This window comes from Rhincodon typus, chromosome 13, assembly GCF_021869965.1.
Source record: "Rhincodon typus isolate 14 chromosome 13, sRhiTyp1.1, whole genome shotgun sequence".
Classification (NCBI taxonomy): Eukaryota; Metazoa; Chordata; class Chondrichthyes; order Orectolobiformes; family Rhincodontidae; genus Rhincodon; species Rhincodon typus.
The window spans coordinates 72,444,273-72,470,480 of NC_063344.1; the positions used below are offsets into that span (position 1 = coordinate 72,444,273).

The following is a 26,208-nucleotide window of genomic DNA, read 5'->3' on the forward strand; positions in this document are numbered from 1 at the left end:
AAATTTTCCAACTGTTCTTTGAGGCACTGACCATGTGTTTTGTGTCCCAGTGATTCTTATTATTGTACTTCTGTTGTTGTGGTTAGTCAGATATTAACTATCCTACAGACTAAATTTGTCATATTTCAGTCAAGTATGATCTGCCTTTTACAGATTGTTAATGTGATTTTTTTTGTGCTTGACTCTTAAAATCAACTGCAAAATATTTTGGATAATCAGAGAGCTAACGAGAGGTTAATTGTTTCCATGAACTTGTTTGGAGGCATGTATTGAGAGCCAGAATCAAAACTCCTGTATCCTGATAACAGAACTAAAGCATTAACACAAAACTGTGTCAAAGCTGGATGAATTGGAAGATATGTTACTATTGCCATCATTGTCAAATAAAACCTGGGTGTCACGTGGAGGGCTAAAATCACCAGTGAAGAAGTATGACCAAGAAATGGTTGGCGATACCTATAGGACGTCATTAGAGACAAAGGTGGCCTTAGCTGACAGGACACTTGATTCACCTCCCTGACATATGTTCTGCCAGAGAGCCAACACAATGAACAACACAAGATGGCTAAAAAATTGTTGGACTGACCAAAGAAGACAGCACAGTGGCTCACTGGTTAGCACCGCTGCCTCACAGTGCCAGGGACCTGGGTTTGATTCTGGCCTTGGGTGACTGTCTGTGTGGAGTTTGTATGTTCTCCCTGTGTCAACGTGAGTTTCTGCTGGGTGCTCCAATTTCCTCCCACAGTCCAAAAATGTGCAAGTTAATTGTTCAGAGATGTGTAAGTGTGTTAGCTGTGGGAAAGACAGGGATAGGGTTAGGGGATGGGTCTGGGATGATCTTCAGAAGGTCTGTGTGGACTTGTTGGGCCGAATGGCCTGTTTCCACACTGTGGGGATTCTATGTTCTATGATTTTATGTAAGACCTGACAAAGTTTATTTAATCATGACCTTCAAGAACAATACACCACCTGAGTTTGTGCAAAAGAGATTGGACCAGAGCCGGTGGCAGTCATGCTGCTGTTTGTCCTGTAATTAACCTGAGCAGCTAAGCCTAAGTCCGTTTATCTTAATGGATCCAAATTGAAGTGTTAGTTTCAAAAATCTGAACTTTCTTTCTTCTCAGACTTTCTTCACAATGCAGTCAGTTTGCTTAATTTGCATCAACAGAAGCAGATTCACTAGAAGTGCAGCTTATCACCATTTGGTTTGCAGACAGGATAATGTAACGTTTAACCACGGCATTTTTCTGAAGTTGTATCTTTCTTAACTTAATAAATTAGTCTAAAAGTTTGTGTAGGAACAGAAGGGCCTGGCTTGGCTGTATGATTACGTAAGTCATTGAAGGTACCGGTTAATAAAACAGTGTATCGGGACTAATATTAATAGGAGCAAGAGAACCAAGGAGCATGTATTAAACTTTTAAGACATCAGTTCAACTCCCACTGGAACATTACATCCAGGTCTACGATATGTGCACATTGGAGATGGTGCAGAAAAGATTCAAAGGTTCAATAGTGAAGTACTTCAAGTTACAGAGGTAGATGAGAAAAGTTAGGATTTCTGTCTCTTGAAGATGAGGATTTTCATGTTGCAACTGTACAAAACTCTGGTGCGGCCGCACGTGGAGTATTGCGTACAGTTCTGGTCACCGCATTGTAGGAAGGATATGGAAGCATTGGAAAGGGTGCAGAGGAGATTTACCAGGATGTTGCCTGGTATGGAGGGAAGGTCTTATGAGGAAAGGCTGAGGGACTTGAGGCTGTTTTTGTTAGAGAGAAGAAGGTTAAGAGGTGACTTAATAGAGATATACAAGATGATCAGAGGAATAGATAGGGTGGACAGTGGGAGCCTTTTTCCTCGGATGGTGGTGGCTAGCACGAGGGGACATAGCTTTAAATTGAGGGGTGACAGATATAGGACAGATGTCAGAGGTAGGTTCTTTACTCAGAGAGTAGTAAGGGAGTGGAATGCCCTGCCTGCAAAAGTAGTAGACTCGCCAACTTTAAGGGCATTTAAATGGTCATTGGATAAACATATGGATGATAATGGAATAGTTTAGGTTAGATGGGCTTCAGATTGGTTTCACAGGTCGGCGCAACATCGAGGGCCGAAGGGCCTGTACTGCGCTGTAATGTTCTATGTTCTATGAAAGATTTGATGAAGGTCTTCAAAATCATGGGGGGGCGTGGGCATAGAATTTAGGGAGGAACGGTTCCCACTTATAAAATGATTGTGAATGAGAAGGCAGAGATTCAATGTAATTGATTGAAGGAGTAAAATCTTATCAGACAGCAAGTGGTCAGAGTCTGGAATGCTTTTCCTGGTGGAGGCAACAAGGGAAGCACTCAAAGAAATTAGACTGTTACCAGTGAAGGAAGAATGTGCAGAGTTATGGGTTAAATGGCACCAAGTGAATTGCTCGTTTGGAGAGTCGGTGCAGACACAAAGGGCTGAATGGCTTCTTCCTGCCCTGTGACAAATCTGAGATTCTGCATTTCAAGTCATGGTGAAGAGGCTTCATCTATCATTTCGATAGATGCTCTTCGGAGAGTCATTGTGGACTAGAAATGGCCTACTTCCACACTGTAGAGATTTTATTCTTCCATATTCTATTTCCTTTGCAGTCCAGAAGAAAGGAACACCTGAAAGAAACAATCTAACAGCAGAGAGAGAACCCAAGCTTTTTGCTGCAGCAAAAGGCTATATCTATAAGCTTCGACAGCCAATCCAAATCCCAATTGAAAGCAAAACTGGGTCTGTGTGAGCCTGACTTCACCCACTTGTGCTTCTTTTGTCTAATTTTAAAAAATACACTCGGGGAAATCAAAGCTGTTTACCCACTGCTTCTGAAGCAGACATTCTGGCAACACCTCTCTGCAAGAGAAGCAGCTTAGAACAAATCCTTTTTTAAAGGCACGGTACTATTAAATATGTCATTCTTGAATGCCTTATTGAACATGCCTCCAACATATTTTACAGACAGTGCATTCCAGACCTGAGCTACTTGCTATGTGGAAATTTTTTCTTGTATTGACTTCCTTTAAAGATCACTTTAAATCTGTGCGCTCTCATTTGTGATCCTTTTCATGAGTGAGAGCAGTTTCTCCCTGCCTTCCCTACCCAGGTCCCTTATGACTCTTGAAAACTTCAATCAAGTCGTCTCTTAGCCATCTCCCCTCAGAGGAAAAGAGTCAACATTCTCTTGTCCTCGTGTCACTGCTGCCACGTCCAGAGAGGACTGAAAGATTATGACCAATGCTTCTGCAGTGCCAGTGATGCAGCAGGGACTTCAGAAAACTTTCTTCACCCACCACGTTGGCTCCTGATGTCTTTGCTTTACCCTGGTTGTAATTTTCTAGAATTGCCCTGAAGTTAAAATTCATGTTATCATGACATGAGCCAAAGGAAACTTGCATAGTGAATGTTATGGGACTTGTTGCCTATGAGGGCAGTGGAATTGGAGATGTTGAGTGTTTTCAAAAGGAAATTGGATGGGCACTTGAGGGGAAAATCAACTTGCTTACAGGGTCACTGGGATAGCGTGTGGAAATAGGAATGAGTGGATTGGGCTACTGCGAACTATTGTAGTTTTGATGAGCTGAATGACTTCCTGTGCTGTGATTACTCTGATTGTATCTTGTATTGAGTGTTTGAGATATCAAAATAAAGGTTAGGAAATTAAAAACAAGTTAATTTACATTTTCCCCCAGTTTGGTTATAGTTATTTTCATCAGCCTGTTCAGACATGTTATAACGTACATCTAGTGCATATGGGACTTGAACACAGTATCCCTGGCCCAGTGGTAGGGATGCTACTATTGCACCATAAGAGCCTTCTCCACTTGGTTATAAATATAGTCAAGATAGTCACGTTGTAGTTTTGGAGCATAGCATTACTTGTTTTTATTAAGTATGACTTTAATAGAGTAAATGCATAATAGTGAACATCTGAACAATCATTCTCATGAAGTGTTTTCTGTGACAGGTGGAATACACGTTGGGCTTTCAGGTGGACAACCCAGCAGTCATGGACATGCCTCAAGCTAACATCTCTGCACGAGGAGAGATTCCACGCAAAGAATCAGGTGAGAAAGGATAAAAAGCAACAGTTGAGAACTGCTGATCTGTGAAGGAATGGGTATTTTCTGTACTTTCAAAAGAATTTTGTTCATGCTATGTGACATAGTTTTTTTTTCAAAAACATGTAAATTGTACTGTTTATTCAACCTTTCCAGGTTAAGTTATTTGTAAAACTTTAGATGCAAATTTGGATTGGAAATGGAAAGGTATGTGTGCGTGATAGAGAGAAAGATTTTAATGGGAGGGAAAAATGTTGACAAGAAGGGACAAAAGTGTTATATGCCTTGGAAAGGTTCAGAATAATTTTCAATCTATCAATAATGGTGACCTTGAAACTACCCCGATTACTTCTAGTTATTGAACAAGCATGGAGCACAATATGGGTTGTTTAAGCTGGCTGTTACATTTAGTTCTTCTATAATGTGATAGTTATGTTCTTGTGTGACCTCGTGCTACAGAAAATCGCGCTTTGGAAAACTGCCTTAGAAAATCGCCTTATAGGGAAATCGCTATGAAAAATCGCTATACCTGTACAGCAGAAAGTTCGCGTTATCCAAACACGTCCATATTCATCGATCGTGCTACAGCCAATTCGCATTAACGAAACACGCATTATTGCAGAATTGTCTGTATTTCTGTGTAGGTCCTCATCTCTTCTGCATAATGTGTTACATCAAAGATTTTTTTCAATATGTGTCAATAATGATGTTGAAGGAAACAGTCAACAATTAGTGAAAAAAGTCTAATGTGAACTTGTGGGCCAACAGCAAAAGGAAACTGAAATAATGACCAGCTTGGCATTGCAGAACCATAGATTTAAGTAAGGGTCATAAATTTAAAAGCATATCATTATCAGTGTAGGTCAGCATGTACACTGTAAATAGGACTTTGTGACATTGAGAATATGAAAGCAGAGTTTTGGAAGAGCTCAAGTTTACTAAGGGTGCAAGATGGAAGGCCAGGCAAGGCAACATTGGAATTGTCAAATCTAGAGGCAACATAGGAACAGGACGACACGGTGGCTCCTTGTTAGCACTGCTGCCTCACCGTGCCATGGACCTGGGTTTGATTCCACCCTTGGGCATCTGCCTTTGTGGAGTTTGCACATCTCCCATGTCTGTGTGGCTTCCTCCCGGTGATTTGGTTTCCTCCCACAGTCTGAAGACGTGCAGGTTAGTTGAGTTGGCCATGCTTAATTGCCCCATAGTGCCCAGGGACTTGTAGGTTTCCTGGATTAACCGTGGAAATGCAGGGTTACAGGGGTAGGGTAGGGGGTTGGGTCTGGGTGGGATGCCATGAAGGTTGGTGTGGACTCGAGCCAAATAAGCCTGCTTCCACACGTTAGGGATTTTTCTATTATATGGCTGAGACAGCAGCCAATGAGCTGAGGCAAATGCATTACGATGGAGCTGGATGGAATTGTCTTGGTGAGTAGATGTGGTCAGAAATATAGCTTTAAAACAGGTAGGACTCTGAAGTGTGATTGGTCTGATTTAGCCTCAGGCAATCTTGAACAGACTGATGGAGGCAGTTGTCAGGGAATGAACTTTTCATGGGGGATGAAAGACAATTGGGCCTTCAAATATTTAATTGGAATTATGCAGTTCTGTCAAACTGCAGTTTCTCCTTGCGCAGTGATCCTAATTTGTCATATTGCAGCACCACTATTTTGGTGTTGCATAATATGTCTAACTATACTAAGTTCCAGAACTGTCCAACTACTGGAACTACTCAGTGTAGCTAAATTCCAACTCTAATCCAATGTGTCTGCATTTCAGGTACCTAACTCCAAACTGATATATTTTCTCCTTTGATCAACAAATTAAACAATTAAGCAGTAAATGTTCGCATGCGTAGAGCATCAAGTTGCAGGCTAACAACAAAGTTGTTTATACTTGTAATATTGCAGGTGTTGAATCTTGTGAATGATGTGCTTACCCTGATATTTGGTTGTTCCATTGCTTGCCGCTATGCAAACTGTACTGCCTTTACCAATACTATAGTATAAAGGGACTTGGGAGTCCTAGTTCAGGATTCTCTTCAGGTTAACATGCAGGTTCAGTTGGCAGTTAGGAAGGCAAATGCAATGTTAGCATTAGTTTCAAGAGGGCTAGAATACAAAAGCAGGGATGTGCTGCTGAGGCAATATAAGGCTCTGGTCAGGTCACATTTGGAATATTGTGAGCGGTTTTGGGCACAGTATCTAAGGAACGATGTGCTGGCATTGAAGAGGATCCAGAGGAGATTTACAAGAATGATTTCAGGAATGAAGGGCTTTTCGTATGAGGAGCATTTGAGGATTCTGGGTCTATACTCGATGGAGTTTAGGAAGATAAGTGAGCATCTCACTGAAATTTACAGAATACTGAGAGGCCTGGATAGAGTAGATGTGGGTAAAATCCTACCGCTAGTAGGAGAGACTGAGACCTGAGGGCACAGCCTCAGAATGAAGATACGACCCTTTAGAACTAGCCGACAGTGAAGAAAGTTATGTAAGATTACAAAGAAATCTTGATCAATTGGACCAATGGACTGAGGAGTGGCAGATAGAGTTTAATTTGGATAAATGCGAGATATTGCATTTTGGTAAGGCAAACAAGGTCAGGACTTGTATAGTTAATGGTAGTACTCTGGGTAGCTTTGTCAGAGACCTAGGAGTTCAGGTACACAGTTTTTTGTACAGAATGTTGGTGAGACCACTTTTAGAATCCTGTGAACAGTTCTGATCACCATGCTGTAGGAAAGACATTATTAGATTGGAGAAAGTTCAGAAAAGATTTATCAGGATGTTGTTGAGACTGGAGGGTTTGAATTGTAAGGAGAGGTTGGATAGACTGGGACTTTTTTTTTACCCCTGGAGTATAGGAGTTGAATGGTGGCCTTGTAAAATCATGAGGGGCATAGATAATATGAATAGCAGTGTTCTTTCCCCTCTGGGGGAAGTTCAAAACTGGGGGCATATTTTTAATATTTAAATATTTAAAAGGGACATGAGGGGCAACTTTTTCCCCGCAGCGGGTGGTTCGTGTGTGGTATGAACTGCCAGAGGAAGTGGTAGATGCAAGTTCAGTTGCAACATTTAAGAGGCATTTGAGCAGTTAATGAGTGGGAAAGGTTTAGTGGGAAATGGGCCAAACACAGGCAAGTGGAACCAGTTTGGTTTAGGAAACTTAGTCATCTTGGAGGAGTTGGACTGAAGGATCTGTTTCCATGCTGTATGACTGATTGGATGATTTTGTAGCTGGGATGGGGAGGAATTTCTTCAACCAGAGCATGGTGAATCTGTGGAACTCATTGCTGCCGAAGTCTGTGAAGGCCAAGTCTTTTAGTGTCTTTATGACAGAGATAATTTCTGAATTAGTAAGGGGATCAAGGGTTAGGGGGAGAAGGTAGCAGAGGAGCATATCAGCTAGGACTGATGGGCCTATAATTCTGTTCCTATATTTTTTGGTCTTATGGTAGTTGTTGTCGTCATCATCATCATCGTCATCATCACCAGTCCCTTGCAGACGAGATGACTCTCTTCCACTCTCAGGGGGAGTCGGAAGGTGACCAATGTGGCTACTGCAGCCTCTGTTACTTTTGGGGCAGAAGTTCGTCTTGGAAGTGGGACGTTGGTGTGGCAGCATGCTCTTTTTGGTATGTTGGTATGTGCAAGGATAATGGAGTATTTAGACCGTAAGACCACAAGACGTGGAAGCAGAATTGGGCAATTTAGCCCATCGAGTCTGCTGCACTGTTAGATTGTGGCTGACATGATAAGTATACTTTTATAAAAATCCTGGAAAATATGTTATGCCTTAGGCTCTTTTCAATGTCTTTATTCCTGAATTTCCAAATGAGCTAAATTCGATCATTGACCTTGGTGACTCATTATGCTCATGTCTTTGAGATTGTCCTGTCTGGCCTTAACTTTTTAAGGCATTAAATCCAGTGACTGACACACTCGGGCAGAAAAGGGAAATGACTGAACAGTAAATTACTTTTAAGCTCAACTCTTTTTCTGCCTTAAGATTTATCTCCAGTTCTTGTTAAACAATTGTGAATCTAAATGGTAACTATGTATCTGCAAATAAACTGGTGACATTAAGCTCCTCTTCCCAGGTCCTTAAGATCTGTGAAAATTAGATTAAAAACTAACCTCTTGTACTGAAAATATCAGTTTGTCTGATTTCTTTATACCACTTCTCAAGAATCTTGTCTTCACTCCTGTCTTCAAAATTTGACCCATTGTCTAAGCAGTTTGTCAGAACTGTATGACTCCAATTAAATATGTGAAAGGCAAGTGCTGTTGTCTGTCTTGCATCCCCTATACAAAGTCCATCCTTCACCGAACTAACTGTTGATGGTTATACTTGTCATTCCCTTGATTACTATTAGAGATTAAGTGAGCACAGAATTGTCTTAAGTCGATACAGTATGGAACTGGAGGAACACAGCGGGTCAGGCAGCATCAGGGGAGCAGGAAAGTCAAGGTTTCCGGTCAGGACCCTTCATCAGGACTCGGTTGTCTAAGTTGGCTATTATTCCTCTTTGTAAGTGCTCACCTCCTCTGCATAATGTGTCAGCTTAAAGACTTCTTTCTATTCATGATAGTAATGACGTTGAGGGAAACAATGAACGATTGGGGGGAAAAAATAATCACATTCACCCCTTTTTATAGATTTTATTAACTGACAAAGTTCATTACAAATTCATCATTGACAAATAGTACATTCTGAACTGAGCTGATGATGTTTGTATAATTGTTTTCTCTCTCGAGTCTTTGACCAGTCAGACTTTAACAGAAAACTTCACACATTTTTGGTCTTTTGCAGTATTTAGAGTGGACCTGTTATGCACAGGAACATTTGATTCAGAGGTGGCCATGGAAATGCAGCTTAACTTGACGATTAATTCCTCAAAGAACATCACAGTCCTGAACTTCAAAAGGAGGAAAATCTGCTTCAAAAGTAAGGAGTAGGTCCTTTGCATGTCCTCTGTTCTCCATCCTGAGCTGATAATGAAAATTGAAATGGCATAGTCTGCTCCAGTATATGAAACAAACACATTTCATTGTTGATAACAAGGTGTAGAGCTGGATGAACACAGCAGGCCAAGCAGCATCAGAGGAGCAGGAAGGCTGACGTTTCGGGCCTAGACCCTTCTTCAGAGGGGAAGGGGGTTCTGAAATAAATCGGGAGAGAGGGGGAGGTGGATAGAAGATGGATAGAGGAGAAGATAGGTGGAGAGGAGACACACAGGTCAAAGAGGCGGGGATGGAGCCAGTAGAAGTGAGTGTAGGTGGGGAGGTAGGGAGGAGATAGGTCAGTCCAGGGAGGACGGACAGGACAAGGGGGCGGGATGAGGTTAGTAAGTAGCAGGAAGTGCTACACCTGCCCCTACACCTCCCCCCTCACCCCCATCCCAGGCCCCAAGAAGACTTTCCACATCAAGCAGATGTTCACCTGCACATCTGCTAATGTGGTATACTGCATCCGCTGTTCCCGTTGTGGCCTCCTCTACATCGGGGAAACCAAGCGGAGGCTTGGGGACCGCTTTGCAGAACACCTACGCTCGGTTCGCACTAAACAACTGCACCTCCCAGTCATGAACCATTTCAACTCCCCCTCCCATTCCTCAGACAACATGTCTATCCTGGGCCTCCTGCAGTGCCACAACGATGCTATCGGAAGGTTGCAGGAACAGCAACTCATATTCCGCTTGGGAACCCTGCAGCCCAATGGTGTCAATGTGGACTTCACAAGCTTCTAAATCTCCCCTCCCCCTACCGCATCCCAAAACCAGCCCAGCTCGTCCCCGCCTCCCTAACCTGTCCTTCCTCCCACCTATCCCCTCCTCCCACCTCAAGCCCCAGTCCCATCTCCTACCTACTAACCTCATCCTGTCCCCTTGACCTGTCCGTCCTCCCTGGACTGACCTATCTCGTCCCTACCTCCCCACCTACACTCACCTCTACTGGCTCCATCCCCGCCTCTTTGACCTGTCTGTTTCCTCTCCACCTATCTTCTCCTCTATCCATCTTCTATCCGCCTCCCCCCTCTCCCTATTTATTTCAGAACCCCCTTCCCCTCCCCCATTTCTGAAGAAGGGTCTAGGCCCGAAACGTCAGCCTTCCTGCTCCTCTGATGCCGCTTGGCCTGCTGTGTTCATCCAGCTCTACACCTTGTTATCTCAGATTCTCCAGCATCTGCAGTTCCTGCTACCTCTGAAACATTTCATTGTTGCTTCCTTTTTAAAAATGGAGCTAGCCTAACTCATGGAAAATCTGATGTTTATGTTTCGATTTCTCATTCTTCTCATTGGCCTTGCTGAATTAAAATGTCACAGTCCTTCAGTGACCTCCGGTTCTGTACCCAAATAGTTGTCATGTCTAAACTCGTTCTAGCCTTGTTTTAATATATAAATCCTTTCAGCAAAATCACTGAACTGATTTTCCTCAACAGCACAAAAAAAATTGATCCCGAATGACTCATCAACAGAATAGGGATGTTATTCAGACTGTAAAACTGAACTTAATAACATAAATCTCTTCCTCAGAACAGCAAAGGTGCATTATAGATTTGATACAGGTGTTTGGAATCATGAAGGTTTTGATAACAAAGCAGCAGAAACAACTTCCAGTGGCAGAAGAGTTAAAAACCAAAGGGCACAGAATTACATATTTGGCAAAGCCAACATGAGGAAAATACTGAAAAAGCAGTGAAATGTTCTTATGATCTGGAATGCACTAACTGAAAGGGTGACATAAATTTATTAATATTTTTTAGAAAATTTAGTAAATTTGAATTGGTGCTTGCCTCCATTTTTGGAGATTGTAAAGTCACAGTCCACAATACAACACGGCCTGGTTTCAGTTCTGTTTTGTAAGTCACTTCTACGTTACTGCCAGCATTACACTTGTAAGAGTGATATCAGTGGTATGAAATTTAGTCAAATGGTACAATATATGATGAGAAAAATGAATGCAAAGTAAAGTGATCTCAGAATATGCAGAGACCATGCTATTGTTGAAAGATGGATGAGAATAATTAATTATTCTTATTGTAAATCTCTGATCATGGTACAGAATTAGATTCCATTTTTAAATCTGTCCACTAACTTAGCACGTTTTATTTCTCTCTGGCACTTTGAAGAACCACTGTTGTGAAATAAATGTTCATGTTGTCTTTGCCAATGAATCCTTCCCTGAGAAAACACTTGGCATATTTACTTAACTTTAATTTCCTCTTTGCTTTCCCTGTTGCATTGCAACCAAATCCTCCTTGGTCAAGTTAAAGAGCTCTACTTGAGCTCTGTGCTTAACTGCTCACATGTGGGGAAGGTCTTGAACAGCCACAACATGACCTCCCAACTCCTATACTCAATGTACTGACCACTGATAGTGAATGTGGATCTTTAGTGTTTTGCTTTGTGTGGGCAAACAATTGGCTTTTGCATTGCTCATCCCCAGAATATCATCATTGAACTGTAGACTATATCATGAGAATAAAGAGTAGAGATTTTCACAAGGTTCTGCTTCAGTGTGACTCCACTCCTTTTTTGCCAAAAGTTTTTTTTTAATTGTGATTATTTGAGTGGTGATCACATTGGGAAAATGGGAGTGTTTCCAGTTTGGATGTCCTTTTAAATCAAGGACCACCAAATGTGTAACTGGATGCTGAGTGATGCTTGATACTTAGTAGCTATACAGTTGACCTGAGAAACTGCAGGAGAACACCCTTTATTGCAATGGTCAATAGTCATTATTTTGTTCTGGCCTGCAGTGAGATTGTGTCAGTTAGAACCAAAATGCATATAACTTTGTTCTGTGAGCTGAATTGTACAAGTGACTGGACTGAGGTTTCCCAACTTCGGTTCACGTTTAGCTCCTAAAATCAGGTTCTGGCAATGTAATAAAATATTCAAAGATGTTTCGCGGGTGTATAATGAAACAACATTTGATAGAGCTATATAATGAGATACTAGGACAAGTGACCAAATGTTTGTCCGGAGATAAGCTTTAAGTGCACCTTGAAAGGGAGAAGGAGAAGTAGTGTGATTTAGAGTCATTGAGATGTACAGCACGAAAATAGACTCTTCGGTCCAACTTGTCCATGCCGACCAGATATCTTCAATAAATCTAGTCCCGTTTGTTAGCATTTGGCCCATTTTGTCTAAACCCTTCCTATTCATATATCCATCCAGGTGTCTTTTTAAGTGTTGTAATTGTACCAGCCTTTACCACTTCCTCTGGCAGCTCATTCCATACATGCACTACCCTCTGCATGAAAAAATTGCCACTTAGGTCTCTGTTAAGTCTTCTCCCCCACTCACCTAAATCTGTGCCCTCTAGTTTTGCCCCCCACCCCCCTCCGGAAACGCCTTGTCTATTTACCCTATCCAAGCCCCTCATGATCTCATGAACCTCTGTAAGGTCATCCCTCAGCCGCTAATGCTCCAGGGAAAATAGCCCCAGCCTATTCAGCTTCTCCCTAAAGCTCACACCCTCCAGCCCTGGCTACATCCTTGTAAATCTTTTCTGAACCCTTTTCAACTTTCACAACATCTTCCCTAGAGCAGGGAGACCAGAATTGCAAGCGATATTCCAAAACTGGCCTAACCAGTGTCCTGTACAGCCGCAACATGAGCTCCCAACTCCTATATGCAGTGCACTGAACAATAGAGGCAAGTATACCACATGCCGCCTTACTATCCTGTCTATCTGCGACTCTGCTTTCAATGAACTATGAGCCTGCGCTCCAAGGTCTCTTTGTTCAACATCACTCCCCAGGACCTTACCATTAGTGTATAAGTCCTGCCCTGATTTGCCTTTCCAAAATGCAGCACCTCACATTTATCTAAATTCAACGCATCTGCCACTCCTCGGCCCATTGGCCTATCTGGTCAAGATTCCATTGTACTCCAAGGAAACTACCTTCGCTGTCCACTACACCTCCAATTTTGGTGTCCTCTGCAAACTTACTAACCATACATGGTATGTTCACATCTAAATCATTTATATAAATGATCAGCAGCAGTGGACCCAGCCTGGTCACAGGCGTCCAGTGTGGGAAAACAAACGTCCTCCACCTTCAGTCTTTTACCTTTGAGCCAGTTCTGTATCCAAATGGCTGGTTCTCCCTGTATTCCTGTCAGTGGGGGAACACTTCAGCAGTCAAGGACATTTGGCCTCGAATCTTCAGGTAAACATCCTCCAAGACAGACTTCAGGATGCACAAGAAAACAGAGGCTGATAGCCACTTTTGGTACCCATGAGGATGGCCTCGACTGGAATCTTGAGTTCATGTCGCACTACAGATGACCTCACCGTACTATTTTCTTTCTTCCACACCGCCGCACCCCCCCCCCACTCTCACATAGATACACAATCATGCAGACATGTGTGTGCACTCTCCCTTGCTCTCACGCAGGTGCGCGCGCTCTCCCTCACTCTCTCTCGCTGTCTGTCTCCCCCCCCCCCCCCAGCTTGCGCACACACACACACACACATATCAATCATTTAAAGCCTTCTAACTGAAAATTTAACAGCATCTTGGGTTTGTTTAATATATCCTCATTCGTTATGTGACTCTGAGAAGAGGAGAAGAACAAACAGCTCCCATTCCTAGATATCATGGTAGAGCACAGGCCAAATGGGGAATTCCTAACAAAGGTACACAGGAAGCCACACACACTGACCAAGTACTGAATTTCAACAGCGATTTCCCTAATACACACAAACGTAGTTGCGTGAGAACATTATTTAAACGGGTGACAACACACTGCAGCAGCACAGAGCTATGACAGGAAGAAGAGTACCTCTTCCAGGTATTCAAAGCAAATGGATACCCGAAAAACTGGGTCAGAAAATGCCTATTACACCAACGATACTAGGGAGACACTACACACCCTGACACACTCATCACGCTACCTTACATAAAGCAACACATCTGAACTGACCACAAGACTCCTACGACCACTGGGCATCAGAGTAGCACACAAACCCACATCAACCCTACGACAACTGCTCACCCGAACCAAAGACCCACTATGCACTATGGACAGGACCACTGTCATATAGAAGATTCCCTGCAGAGACAGTGACAAACACTACATCGGACAATCAGGAAGGAAATTAACGACAAGGTTACACGAACATCAACTGGTACAAAAAGACGTGACCAATACTCACTCATCTCTATCCACATGGATAAGGAGAACCACCAATTTGACTGGGACACCACCAAGATCCTGGGACAAGCAAAGCAGAGACAAGCATGGGAATTCCTAGAAGCCTGGTACTCCATGAAGAAAGCCATCAACAAACACATAGAAATTGACCCCATATAGACTCCATTATGAAGGAAAACTGGAAGTGAGGTAATTCAGCTCGACAGACACCAGAGTTTAAATAACGGGCGGGAAAACACAATGGTGCTTCATTGGAGGCTGCACTGATGATGTTACCCAGCAGGGTAATGAAACATCTGCAGAACAACAAACCAGCTCGGTGAGCCAACCAACCACAACATCCACAACCTGAGCTACAAATCTACTCTAAAACATTAAATAAACTATACTCGTTTAGTATCTCCCCCACATCTTGCGGTTCCACACATTGGCAGCCTTGCTGATCTTAAAGGAGCCCTATTTTCTCCGTATTTACCCTTTTGTCCCTAATGTATTTGTAGAATCCCTTTGGATTCTCCTTAACCCTATTTGCCAAAGCTATCTCATCTCCCCTTTTCGTCCTCCTGATTTCCCTCTTAAGTATACTCATACTGTCTTTACACTCTTCTGAGGATTCACTCGATCTCTGCTGTCTAAACCTGACACATGCTTCGTCCTTTCTCGTGACCAAAACCCACAATATCTGTAGTCATCCAGTATTCCCTACACCTATCAGCCTTGCCCTTCACCCTAACAGGAAGATAATGTCCCTGGACACTCGCTATCTTGTTTTTGAAGGCTTCCCATTTTCCAGCTGCCCCTTTACCCGCAAACATCTACCTCCCCCATTCACTGCCCATGACCCCCGCCGCCCCCCCCGCCACCGTCAACTTTTAAAAGTTCTTCCTTAATACTGTCAAAATTGGCTTTCCTCCAATTTAGAACTTTAACTTTTAGTTCTGGTGTATCCTTTTCCATCATTATTTTAAAACTAATAGAATTATGGTCACTGGCTCCAGTGTTCTCCCCCACTGACACCTCCGTCACCTGCGCTGCCTTATTTCCCACAGGTCGGTCATGTTTTGCACCTTCTCTAGTAGGTACATCCACATACTGAATCAAAAAAATTTCTTGTACACAGTTAACAAATTCCTCTCCATTCAAGCCCTTTAGACTATGGCTTTGGAAAGTTAAAATCCCCTACCATAACCACTCTATTATTCTTACAGAAAACTGAGATCTCCTTACAAATTTGTGTCTGAATTTCCTGCTGCCTACTGGGGGGTCTATATTACAATCCCAATAAGGCGATCATTTCTTTCTTATTTCTCAGTTCCACCCAAATAACTTTACGTAACGTATTCCCTGGAAATCCTCCCTAAGTACAGCCATAATGTTATTCCTAATCAAAACCGCCTCTTCTCTCTCGCTCTCCTTTCTATTCTTTCTATAGCAGCCATACCCTGAAACATTAAGTGGCCAATTCTGTCCAACCTGAGCCACGCCTCTGTAATATCTGATTTCCAAGTCCCATGTTCCCAACCATGCCCTGAGTTCATCTGCCTTACCTCTTGCATTGAAATAAATGCAGTTTAATTTATCAGTCCTACTTTGTTCTCTGTATTGTTCCTGCCTGCCCCACCTGTTTGGCGTGATCCTTTTCCCAACTGAACCAGTCTCAGACCGATCTCTTTCCTCACTATCTCCCTGGTCCACATCTCTTCCCCCTCAATAGTCTAAATCCAGTTGAGCAGTTCTAGCAAATCTCCCCGCTGTTATATTAGTCCCCTTCCAATTCAGGTGCAATCCATCCTTTTTAAATGGGTAAGTTCTACCCTAGAAGAGATTCCAATTACCCAAAAATATGAATCCTTCTCCCCCACACCAGCTCCCAAGCTGTTCGTTCATCTGCTGTATCCTCCTATTCCTACCCTCACTAGCTCATGGCACTGGGAATTATTCAGATATTACTACCTTCAAGGGCCTCCTTTTTGAATTCTTGCCCAACTTCCTACGTTCTCTCCTTTATAATCTCATTATGTTTTTTTTCCTGTGTTGTTGGTTCCAACGTGTATAACAACCTCCTGCTGGTTCCTCTCCCTTTTGAGAACATTCTGCATGGTCTCCAAGATAACCTTGATCCTGGCACCAGGGAGGCAACACACCATTCTGATGTCTTGCTGTCGGCTGCAGAAATGTCTGCCTGTGCCTCTGACTGGAGAATCCCCTGTTTCAATTGATCGCTAATTTCAGAGTTCAGAGCCCTAGGTATGGCCATCGCTGGTGGAGTGATATAAATTGAGGATGTGTAAGAGACCAGAATTGGAGGAATGTAGATATCTCAAGGTATTTGTAGGGTTGGAGTAAATTACAAAGATGAGGCCAAGATTGAATTTGAAAACTTCTACAATTTATGTAATGTCAGAATAGAACAATTTAAGTTAACCCACAAGTTGATGGGCAAAATGAATTTAGCGTGAGTTTGGACATAGTGAAGATTTTTACTCAAGAATAAACATTACCACCATGACATTCTTTCTTGATATTGTTGTCAAACTCCAAACTTCACCCCTTGTTTAGCTTTTACTGACTACCAGCTACAGAAATGAAAACAATTAACTGAATTAAGGTGAAAAAACAACAAGATCTAAGAATAGCCCAAACCATACCTCATCCACACAATGAACAACTTCCACTGACTGTTATATTTTGATTTTTGATAATATAAAGACCATAATCCATTGTTCAGTATGCTCTTCTACTCCATTTCTCATTTTTTATTTGTATTTTATATTTTACTTGTAATGGTATATGTAAAACTTAACTTCATTCACTCTTTGATAGAGACAGATGTTAATTTAAAAAAAACTATGATAATTGTCCCTTGCACCCAGAGCCCTTGCTATTTCTGCATTACTGTATTGAACATTCTATCCCTATGTGTGATAATTCAAGTCCAAAAACACAGGCATGGGAGGTCATCGGAGGGAGGGCATGCAGGGTTCAGGAACCTTGGGGGAGAATGGCAATGAACATTACTCAGATAGAACTAATGTGCTATTGGATCAAAACAGTGAAAAATGTTTTTAAAATTCTTGCTGGCAGTTTAATTTTAACTTCAAATGAATTGTTGGCTTCATGAGTGAGATTTGGGATGGATGTCAGGCAAGGCTATGACTGCTGTGATACTAACTATTACAATTGCAGTGATTATTTGGTGAGCTAATTGGTGGCCTGAGAGAAAAGAATTGAAGATATCTTGATACGATGTCTGGTTTAGCACTTGTGTGAATAGTGGAGAATAAGAGGCAAGAGAGGTAAAAAGAGAAGATGCCAGAGGTGTGGCAGGACAAACTAAGAAGTGATTTGGTACTGAGAGCCACACTACCACTGTGGTGTTTGGGTGGGAAGTGTGAAAGATATAGCCAGACATGAAGGCCACATTTTCAGGAAAGGTACCATTACACATTTCCAATTTAGAGGCATAAAGGTGAGGTAGTCATTGACTATAAGCTGTTGGTTGCAAGGTCCTTGCCTTTAAGAAAGGCAGAGTACTCAAGACAGGCGAAATAAAAATTGGCATGTCAGGAGAGAAGGGTCTGTAACCCTCCTGTTCTTCTTAAATATAGCCAGTTGATTTTTTTTTTTGTGTTCTGAAGGAACTGCAGGATTTGATTTAATGCCTCGTCTGAAAGATGTACATTTGATGATATCACTTCGAGTTGTGCACTGGACTCTCAGCTTATATTTTTGAGTTCATGTCTTTGGAGTGGGACTTGAACCAATAAATTTCTAACATGGAGGTGAAACTGCTACCCACTGTGTTTTAATCGTGCCTGTGAGTGGGAGTTCATGTTGTGCAGTCATTCATTTAAAATTTATCATTTAGGGATAGGTTCGGAGAAATTTATACAAATGGTTCTTGGAACATGAAATTGTTTGACCTGGATGGTTGAGGTAGTGGCTTTGAAAGAAGTTGGATAAATAGCTGGAAGGAGAAAAAGGTGTAGTTTTATACAAGAGTGTGAGGGAGACATTGGAATTGGTTTGAAATTTTGTTGGTAATATTCAAGCAGACTTGATGGGCTGTAAGCTTTTGTGATTTTAATTGTTAATTTATCAAATTGTTTTAAAAGGTTTTCTTTCCAGTTGAGGTTTGTTTAGACGTGAGATTTCAGCAGTGTGTACTTCAACGTGGAATTGCAAGTTCATAACATCAGCATTTACTTGGAAGCCTTAAGACTGCAAGTCAGCTGCAAATTGGAAACAACAAAATATTTTGTATCCCAATCTACAGGCATTTTCTCATAAATGACTTCTTTATTTTAAAATGAAGTCACAGACTATAGCTTTTGTTTAAATCCATTTAGAGCCTGAACAGGAAGAAAAATCTCCTATGTACCCAGGCAAAAACAGCAGCAAAGACGGACGAACTGCTTGTAAGTAATGATTGGGAGAGGGTTGACTGTTTTTGAAAAAAATTGGTATAGACAAATACATACTTCCCTGAAACCATAAACAATTGGAAATCTCATTTCTGTAAATACTCAGTCTACAAATGTACCAAATGTTTTTTGGAGGAAATGCATCAAGTTGTTGACTTTAGAAAAATAATCTTGCTGTAAATATGCCAGCTATAATTTGACAGAATATACTTTTGATCCTTTGGGGAAATTGATAGAATCATTTCAGCTAGGAAAAGATATTCTGGAATATTAATAGCTAGATTGATTGCTGACCTAAATAGGATCTGCTATGTAGTAAATAGGTCATACTTGCTGCTTTAAATTAGAAGTCAAATCTTTGGTTTTGAAACGTTACTCATTTTTGGTGTATTACTTCCATGTCTAGATGCAATAACAGAAACTTAGTTATTAAGAGTGCATATATGAAACCTTTATTTTCTCATCAAAAGACTGAAAGTGGGAAGGAAATGTGTGTTTAAAGTAAACACATTCATTATGTAACAATTGTGTATTTTGAAAAATTTTCTGTATTTTTGAATGGGCGAAGGATTGTTGAACCATGGCTGCAAATTTTAAAAGCAAATTATCAAACACTGATTGTAAGTGCTGTTTACACTGCTGTTTGTTCAAACAATGGAGGAAGTCTAGTTACAGCCTAGCTAGAGCCAAGGGATATATTCTTAGAATCCCTACAGTGTGGAAACGGGCCCTTTGGCCCAACCAGTCCACACCGACTCAGAGCATCCCACCGAGACCCATTCCCCTATAACCCACCTAATCTACACATCCCTGAACATTATGGGCAATTTAACATGGCCAATCCACTTAGCCTACACATGTTTGGACTGTAGGAGGAAGCCAGAGCACCCAGAGGAAACCCACACAGACACGGGGACAATGTCCAATGTCCAAACTCCAAACAGTCACCCGAGGGTGGAATCAAACCTGCACCCCTGGCTCTGTGAGGCAGCAGTGCTAACCACTGTGCCACCCGTTTTTTTTTTTTTTTAAATCCTGAACAATCCACTACATTTAAATTGTTAGAATATTATGAGTGGAGATTTGGTTTCTGAATGGTGGATCAGGTTTTGACAACGAAGGCCTTGTGCCTGCCACAAATTTTGTGATTATCTGTCTAGACGCTAAACAGCTTGTGAATGTGAATGTTTGGGTCAGAAGCCTTTGAAGCTCTGCAAAGAAAACAGCTGCCCTTTCTCTGCAGTAAAAATCACCTCAAGTCTGAAGACAGCCAGTTTATTTCCCTCATCAGTTCCTGTATGCTGTGGGTTTTAACCAACATGTCAGAGACGTCTAAGTGTAAGCCGGTCGCCCTGTGCCTTTCACAAGCAGCTAAAGGAGCCTGGAAAAAGAAGATTGAGGAGAAGCAAGATCTGACCAGCCAAAAGGATCGTCTCAGTGACGCTATTGTTAGGAACCATTGAATTGCCTTCCCAGTCATTCCCTCTGGCCTTCACATGCTTGTTTGTTTTTTAGTTTGTGTGACCACCAGGCATAGGAGCAGAAATTAGGATATTTGGCCCATCAAGTCTGCTCTGCCATTCAATCATGGCTGATAAGTTTCTCAACCCCATTTTCCCGCTTTCTCCCTTTAATCCTATATCCCCCTGACAATCAAGAACCTATCTATCTCTTTCTTAAATATACTCAATGACCTTGCCTCCACAGCCTTTTGTGGAAATGAATTCCATAGATTCACCATTCTCTGGCTGAAGAAGTTTCTCCTCATCTCCATTCTAAAGGATTTTCCCTTTACTCTGAGGCTGTGCCCTTGGTTCCTAATCTCTTCTGTCAGTGGAAACATCTTCCCAACATCCACTTTGTCCAGGCCATTCTGTATTCTCTAAGTTGCAATCAGATCCCCCCTCATCCTTCTAAATTCGATCAAGTATAGACCCAGAGTTGTCAAATGTTCCTCATATATTAAGCCTTTCATTCCTGGGATCAATCTCGTGAAGCTGCTCTGGACCCACTCCAGGACCAGTACATCCTGCCTGAGATATGGGGCCCAAAATTGCTCACTATACTCTAAATGTGGTCTGACGAGAGCTTTATAAAACCTCACAAGTACATCCCTGCTTTCATGTTCTGTCCACTCAAAATAAATGCCAGCATTGTATTTGCCTTCCTAACTACTGACTCAACCTGCAAGCTTACTTTACAAGAATCCTGGACTAGGATTCCCAAGTTTCTTTGCACTTCAGTTTTCTGAATTTTCTCCCCATTTAGAACATAGTTTATGCCTCTATTCTTCCTACCAAAGTGCATGTCCTCACACTTTCCCAAATTGTATTCCATCTGCCATTTCTTTGCCCATGCTCCGAACCTGTCTAAATCCTTGTGTAGCCTCCCTGCCTCCTCAATATTGCCTGCCCCTTGACCTATTTTTGTATCATCTGCAAACTTAGCCAAAATGTCCTCAGTTCCTTCATCTAGATCATTAACGTATAAAGTGAAAAGTTGTGGTCCCAACACTGATCCTTGTGGAACACCATTAGTTACTGGCTGCCATCCTGAGAAGGACCCTTTTATCCCCACTCTCTGCTTTTTGCCGGACAGCAAATCTTCTATCCATGCTAGTACCTTGCTTCTAACGTCATGGACCCTTATCTTACTCAGCAGCCTCCTGTGTGGCACCTTGTCAAAGGCCTTCTGGAAGTCCAGGTAGATAACATCCATTGGCTCTCTGATGTCTAACCTGCTCGTTACCTCTTCAAAGGCATGACTTCCCCTTGATGAAACCATGATGACTTTGCCCTATTTCACCATGCACTTTCAAGTATTCAGAAATCTCATTCTTCCCAATGGACGTCAAGACCTTACCAGTGACCAAGGTCAGGTTAATCAGCCTATAACTGTCCATAGTTTTCCTTGCTCCCTTCTAATCAGGGGTTACATTAGCGATTTTCCAGTCCTCTGGGACTCTCCCTGACTCCAATGATTCCTGAAAGATCACCACTAAAGCCTCCACTATTTCTTCAGCTGTCTCCTTCAGAAGCCTCGGGTGTAGTCCACCTGGTCCAGGTTATTTATCGACCTTCAGACCTTCCAGTTTTTCTAGCACCTTCTCCTTGGCAATGGACCTCTGCCCCCACCCCCCCACCCCGCCCCCGACTGTCCCAAAAATTCGAGACATTACTTGTGTCTTCCACCATGAAGTCTGACACACAGTACTTATTCAGTTCCTCAGCCATTTCTTTGTTCCCCATTACTACTACTCCAGTGTCATTTTCCAGTGGCCCAATGCCCACTTTTTTGTCTCTCTTTTTCCCTTTATTTATCTAAAGAAACTCTTGCAATCTTCTTTTATATTACTGGCTAGCTTGCCCTCATATTTAATCTCTTCCCTCCTTATTTCTTTTTCCATTGTCCTCTGTTGGTCTTAGTAGGCTTCCCAATTCTCTGGCTTTCCACTGCCCTTTGCTACATTATACGCTTTCTCTTTTGCTTTTATGCTGTATCTGACTTCCCTTGTCAGCCATGGTTGCATCATCTTCTGTTTAATATACTTCTTTTTCCTAGGGATGAATTTTTGCTGTGTCTGCTGAATTACTTCCAGAAATTCCTGCCATTGCTGTTCCACTGTCTTTCCTGCTAGTCTTCTCTTCCAGTCAGTTCTGGTCAGCTCCTCACTCATGCCTCTATAGTTGCCTTTATTCAACTGTAATACCGTTACATCTGATTCCAGCTTCTCCCTCTCAAATTGCAGAGTAACTTCTATCATATTATAGTCACTGGCTTCTAAGGGTTCCTTCACCTAAGCTCCCTTAACAAGTCTACCTCATTGCAGAACACTAAACCTAGAATTGCCTGTTCCCTAGTGGGCTCCGCCACTAGCTGCTCCAAAAAAAAATCTCGTAGACATTCCACAAATTCCTTTTTTGCAATCCACTACCAACCTGATTTTCCCAGTCCACCTGCACATTGAACCCCCACCCCCCAATAATCACTGTAACTTTGCCTTTCTTACATGCCTTTTCTAGCTCGTGGTGTATCTTGTGCTCTACATCTTGACTGCTGTTTGGAGGCCTGTATGTAACTCCTATTGTGGTTTCTTCACCTTCGTGGTTCCTCAGCTCTGCCCACACAGAATCTGGATCGTCTGATTGTACTTCATTTCTTGTTATTGATTTAATTTCTTTTCTTACTATTAAGGCAACTGCACCCCCTCTGCCCACCTGTCAGTCTTTTCAATTGAATGTATAACCTTGGATATTTAGCTCCCAATCCTGAACCCCTTGCAGCCACAACTCTGTGATGCCCACCACATCATACCTGCCAATTTCGATCTTGCGCCACAAGCTCATTTACCTTATTTTATGTACTCTATGCATTCAGAGCCAACACCTTCACTCCTGTATTTACCATCCCTCTACTCATTGTTGTTCGTTTATCCAGTGTGTTTGAAGTTTGATTCCTAACCCTTTTCAAACACTCTGTCCTATTTTATGTGCTGGAAACTTTAATAATCTCTCCTGAGTTCTCCTTTCTTTTCATTTTTTTTCATACCTTTTCAGTGCAGTTGAATTCACCCCTACAGATGTTAACCTGCTGCTTTGTTTCCCATTGGCTATCACACGCTTGAAGTTCTACCCTTCCCTTTCCCCCCACTTTCTAGCTTAAAGTCCTGTTGACCCTTTTCACTGTAATGTTGGCTCCAGCTCCGTTCAGGTGGAGACTGTCACAATGGTACAGTTCCGTCGTGTTCGAATACTGTTGCCAGTGCCCCATGAAAAGGAACCCCTCTTCTCACACCACCCTTTTAGCCACGTGTTTACTTCCCTTATTCTTGAATACCTTTGCCAATTTGCATGTGATTTAGGCAGTATTCTCGAGATTATAACCCTTGAGATTTTGAAGCTGATGATGCAGGTAGGGGGTTATTGTGTTTGATCAGTAGGAAGCGTGGATTGGACGGGTGAGTCAGAAGATGGACAGGTTGGGGAGGAGAGATTTTGAAGCTGGTGAAGTCAATATTCAGGCCATTGGTCATGGGAGCATACAGCCCAATGGCTTGAATACTTACAGCCCAATGGCCTGACTATTGACTTCACCAGCTTCAAAATCTGTCCTCCCCCAACCTGTCCATCTCTTGACTCACCTTTCCGCTCCACCCTTCCCAGTGACCGACTACAATAGCCCCCTACCTGCATCCACCTATCTCCATCCCACCTACCCTCCCCCCAGCCCCACACCCCTCCGTCTATTTATTTCTGGGCTCCTCTCCCCCTTCCCAGCCCTGATGAAGGGTTTTGGCCCGAAACATTGACTTCCCTGCTTCTCGGATGCTGTCTGACCTGCTGTGCTTTTCCAGCTCCACATTTATTGACTTGAGCATGTATTATGTTCTCTGGTGCTAATTATGCTGATAATAAGTGTAGTATACATTTGCAGCAGAAACACAGATCCTAGTGGGATAGATCCTTCAAGTTCTTAAAATATTCACTATCCTTGCTCCCTGTTCTCTGTCACATAAGCAATTTTCTAGCCAGGTCAGTAATTTCATGAACTTTAAATTTAGTTAATAGTCTGTTATGTGGAATCTTTTGAATATCGTCTAAAAGTCCAAGTAGGTTATGAAAGTTCCCATCAGCAATTTTAGTAACTTTATTTAAGAAAAAAATCAATTTTGTTTGTTGGGTAGGACTTAGCCACTCCAAATCTGTTGGTACTCTCTTGATATAAATAGTCAGTTTCAAATTCCATCCTTATGTTTGACTTTCACACAGTTGATGCTGTACACACAGCACCTGCTACCTCCACCCGTGTATTCTACATCAGCGTTGGAGTTTGTTGTGCTGTCATATTCTTGGTGGCAATAATACTGGCTGTTCTGCACCTGCACAGCATGAAAAGAGTGGAACTCAACGATAGGTGAGTGTTTTTGTTTTTGTTTTGTTTAATGTGTGATTTCAACAGGCATGGATCACAGATTTTAAATTTCTTAAATAGCATTTAATTTAGTAGAAAAATTTCACTCTAATATTTTATGTTCTTGTCAGTTGACATTCGGAACTATTCCAAACAGTGCCTTTTTTATGTTTTAATTGAAATTGGGATTTGATTACATGAATTAAATTGCTCCTCATTACTTTATGGTGGTGTTTGCTGACACCGGCAACTGCAGGCAAGCATTTATCTCTGCTTGTTGGGGAATGGACTGTTCCAACAGTGACATCATGACATAGATTTTACGTGTGACATCATATGTTGAACCAATTTTGTATCCAATTGTCTAGTTCTCTCTCGATCCCATGTGATCTATCCTTACTAATTAGTCTACCATGTGGAACCTTGTCGAAGGCCTTGCTGAAATGTAGACAACTTGTAGACAACCTATGCTCTGCCTTCATCTATCTTCTTTACCACCTCTTCCAAAGAAAAGCTCAATCAAATTTGTGAGTCATGATTTTCCACACACATAGCTAAACTGCGTATCCCTAATCAGCCCTTGGCTTTCCAAAAGCATGTAGATCCCTGTCTCTCAGAAATCCCTGTGACAACTTATCCACCACTGAAAGTTAGGCTTACCTGTCTATAGATCCCTGTCTTTTCCTTGCAGCCATTTCTTAAATAATGGCACATTAGCCACCTTCCAGCACCTCACTCGTGGCTGTCGATAATACAAACATCTCTGCTAGAAGCCCTGCAATTTTTTCCCTGCCTTCCTACAAAGTCCTGGGATGCACCGTTCAGTCTTCCAGCATCTCACTCGTGGCTTTCGATGATACAAATATCTCGGTAAGGGACAAAACAGAAGTTACTGGAAATCAAAGTTAACGTTTCGGGTTCTGTGGAAGGGTCAGTGGACCTGAAACCTTAACTCTGATTTTTTCTTCACTGATGCTGCCAGGCCTGCTGAGCTTTTCCAGCAACTTCTATTTCTGTTCCTGATTTACAGCATCCACAGTTGTTTTGGTTTTTATCTCGACAAGGGGGCTCAGCAATCACTTCCCTAGCTTCCCACAAAGCTCCAGGGTACCTGATCCAGTCCCGGGGATTTATCTACCTTTGTGTTTTTTAAGATGTCCAGCACCACCACCTCTAATATGGACACTTTTTTTTCCAAGTGTCGCTTTTTGGTCTAGTATCACTATTTATTTCCCCAAAGTTCTGTAGCTTCCATATCCTTTTCCACAGTAAATGCTGATGTAAAACATTTGTTTAGTGTCTCACCCATCTCCCGCAGTTCCACACGTAGGCGGCCTTTGCTGATCTTTAAGGGGCCCTATTCTTTGCCCAGTTACTCTTATGTCCTTATTGTATTTGTGGAAACCCTTTGCATTTTCCTTAACCCTATTTCCCAAAGCTATCTCATGTCCCTTTTTTGCTTTCCTGATTTCCCTCTTAAGTATGCTCTTGCTGTCTTTCTGTTCCTTTAGGGATTCACTGAAAACCCTGTTGTCTATACCCGACATATACCTCCTTCTTTTTCTTGACCAGAACCTCAATTTCTGTAGTCATCCAGCATTCCCTATCCCTACCAGCCTT

The 26,208-nt window shown here is 42.1% G+C and overlaps 1 protein-coding gene across 8 annotated transcripts in view; it reads left to right on the top strand.

The window, feature by feature from the left end:
- ryk (receptor like tyrosine kinase) overlaps positions 1 to 26,208 on the top strand; it is a 259,214-nt gene that overhangs the window by 46,841 nt on the left and 186,165 nt on the right. For 4 of the 8 annotated variants that reach the window (XM_048604449.1, XM_048604450.1, XM_048604442.1 and 1 more), the window contains exons 3-6: positions 3,987 to 4,086; positions 8,899 to 9,033; positions 18,604 to 18,672; positions 24,447 to 24,591. In XM_048604449.1, coding sequence (XP_048460406.1) covers positions 3,987 to 4,086; positions 8,899 to 9,033; positions 18,604 to 18,672; positions 24,447 to 24,591 — 449 coding nt within the window. The remainder of the gene's footprint in view (positions 1 to 3,986; positions 4,087 to 8,898; positions 9,034 to 18,603; positions 18,673 to 24,446; positions 24,592 to 26,208) is intronic. The other 4 variants (XM_048604443.1, XM_048604447.1, XM_048604446.1 and 1 more) reach the window with 3 other exon arrangements.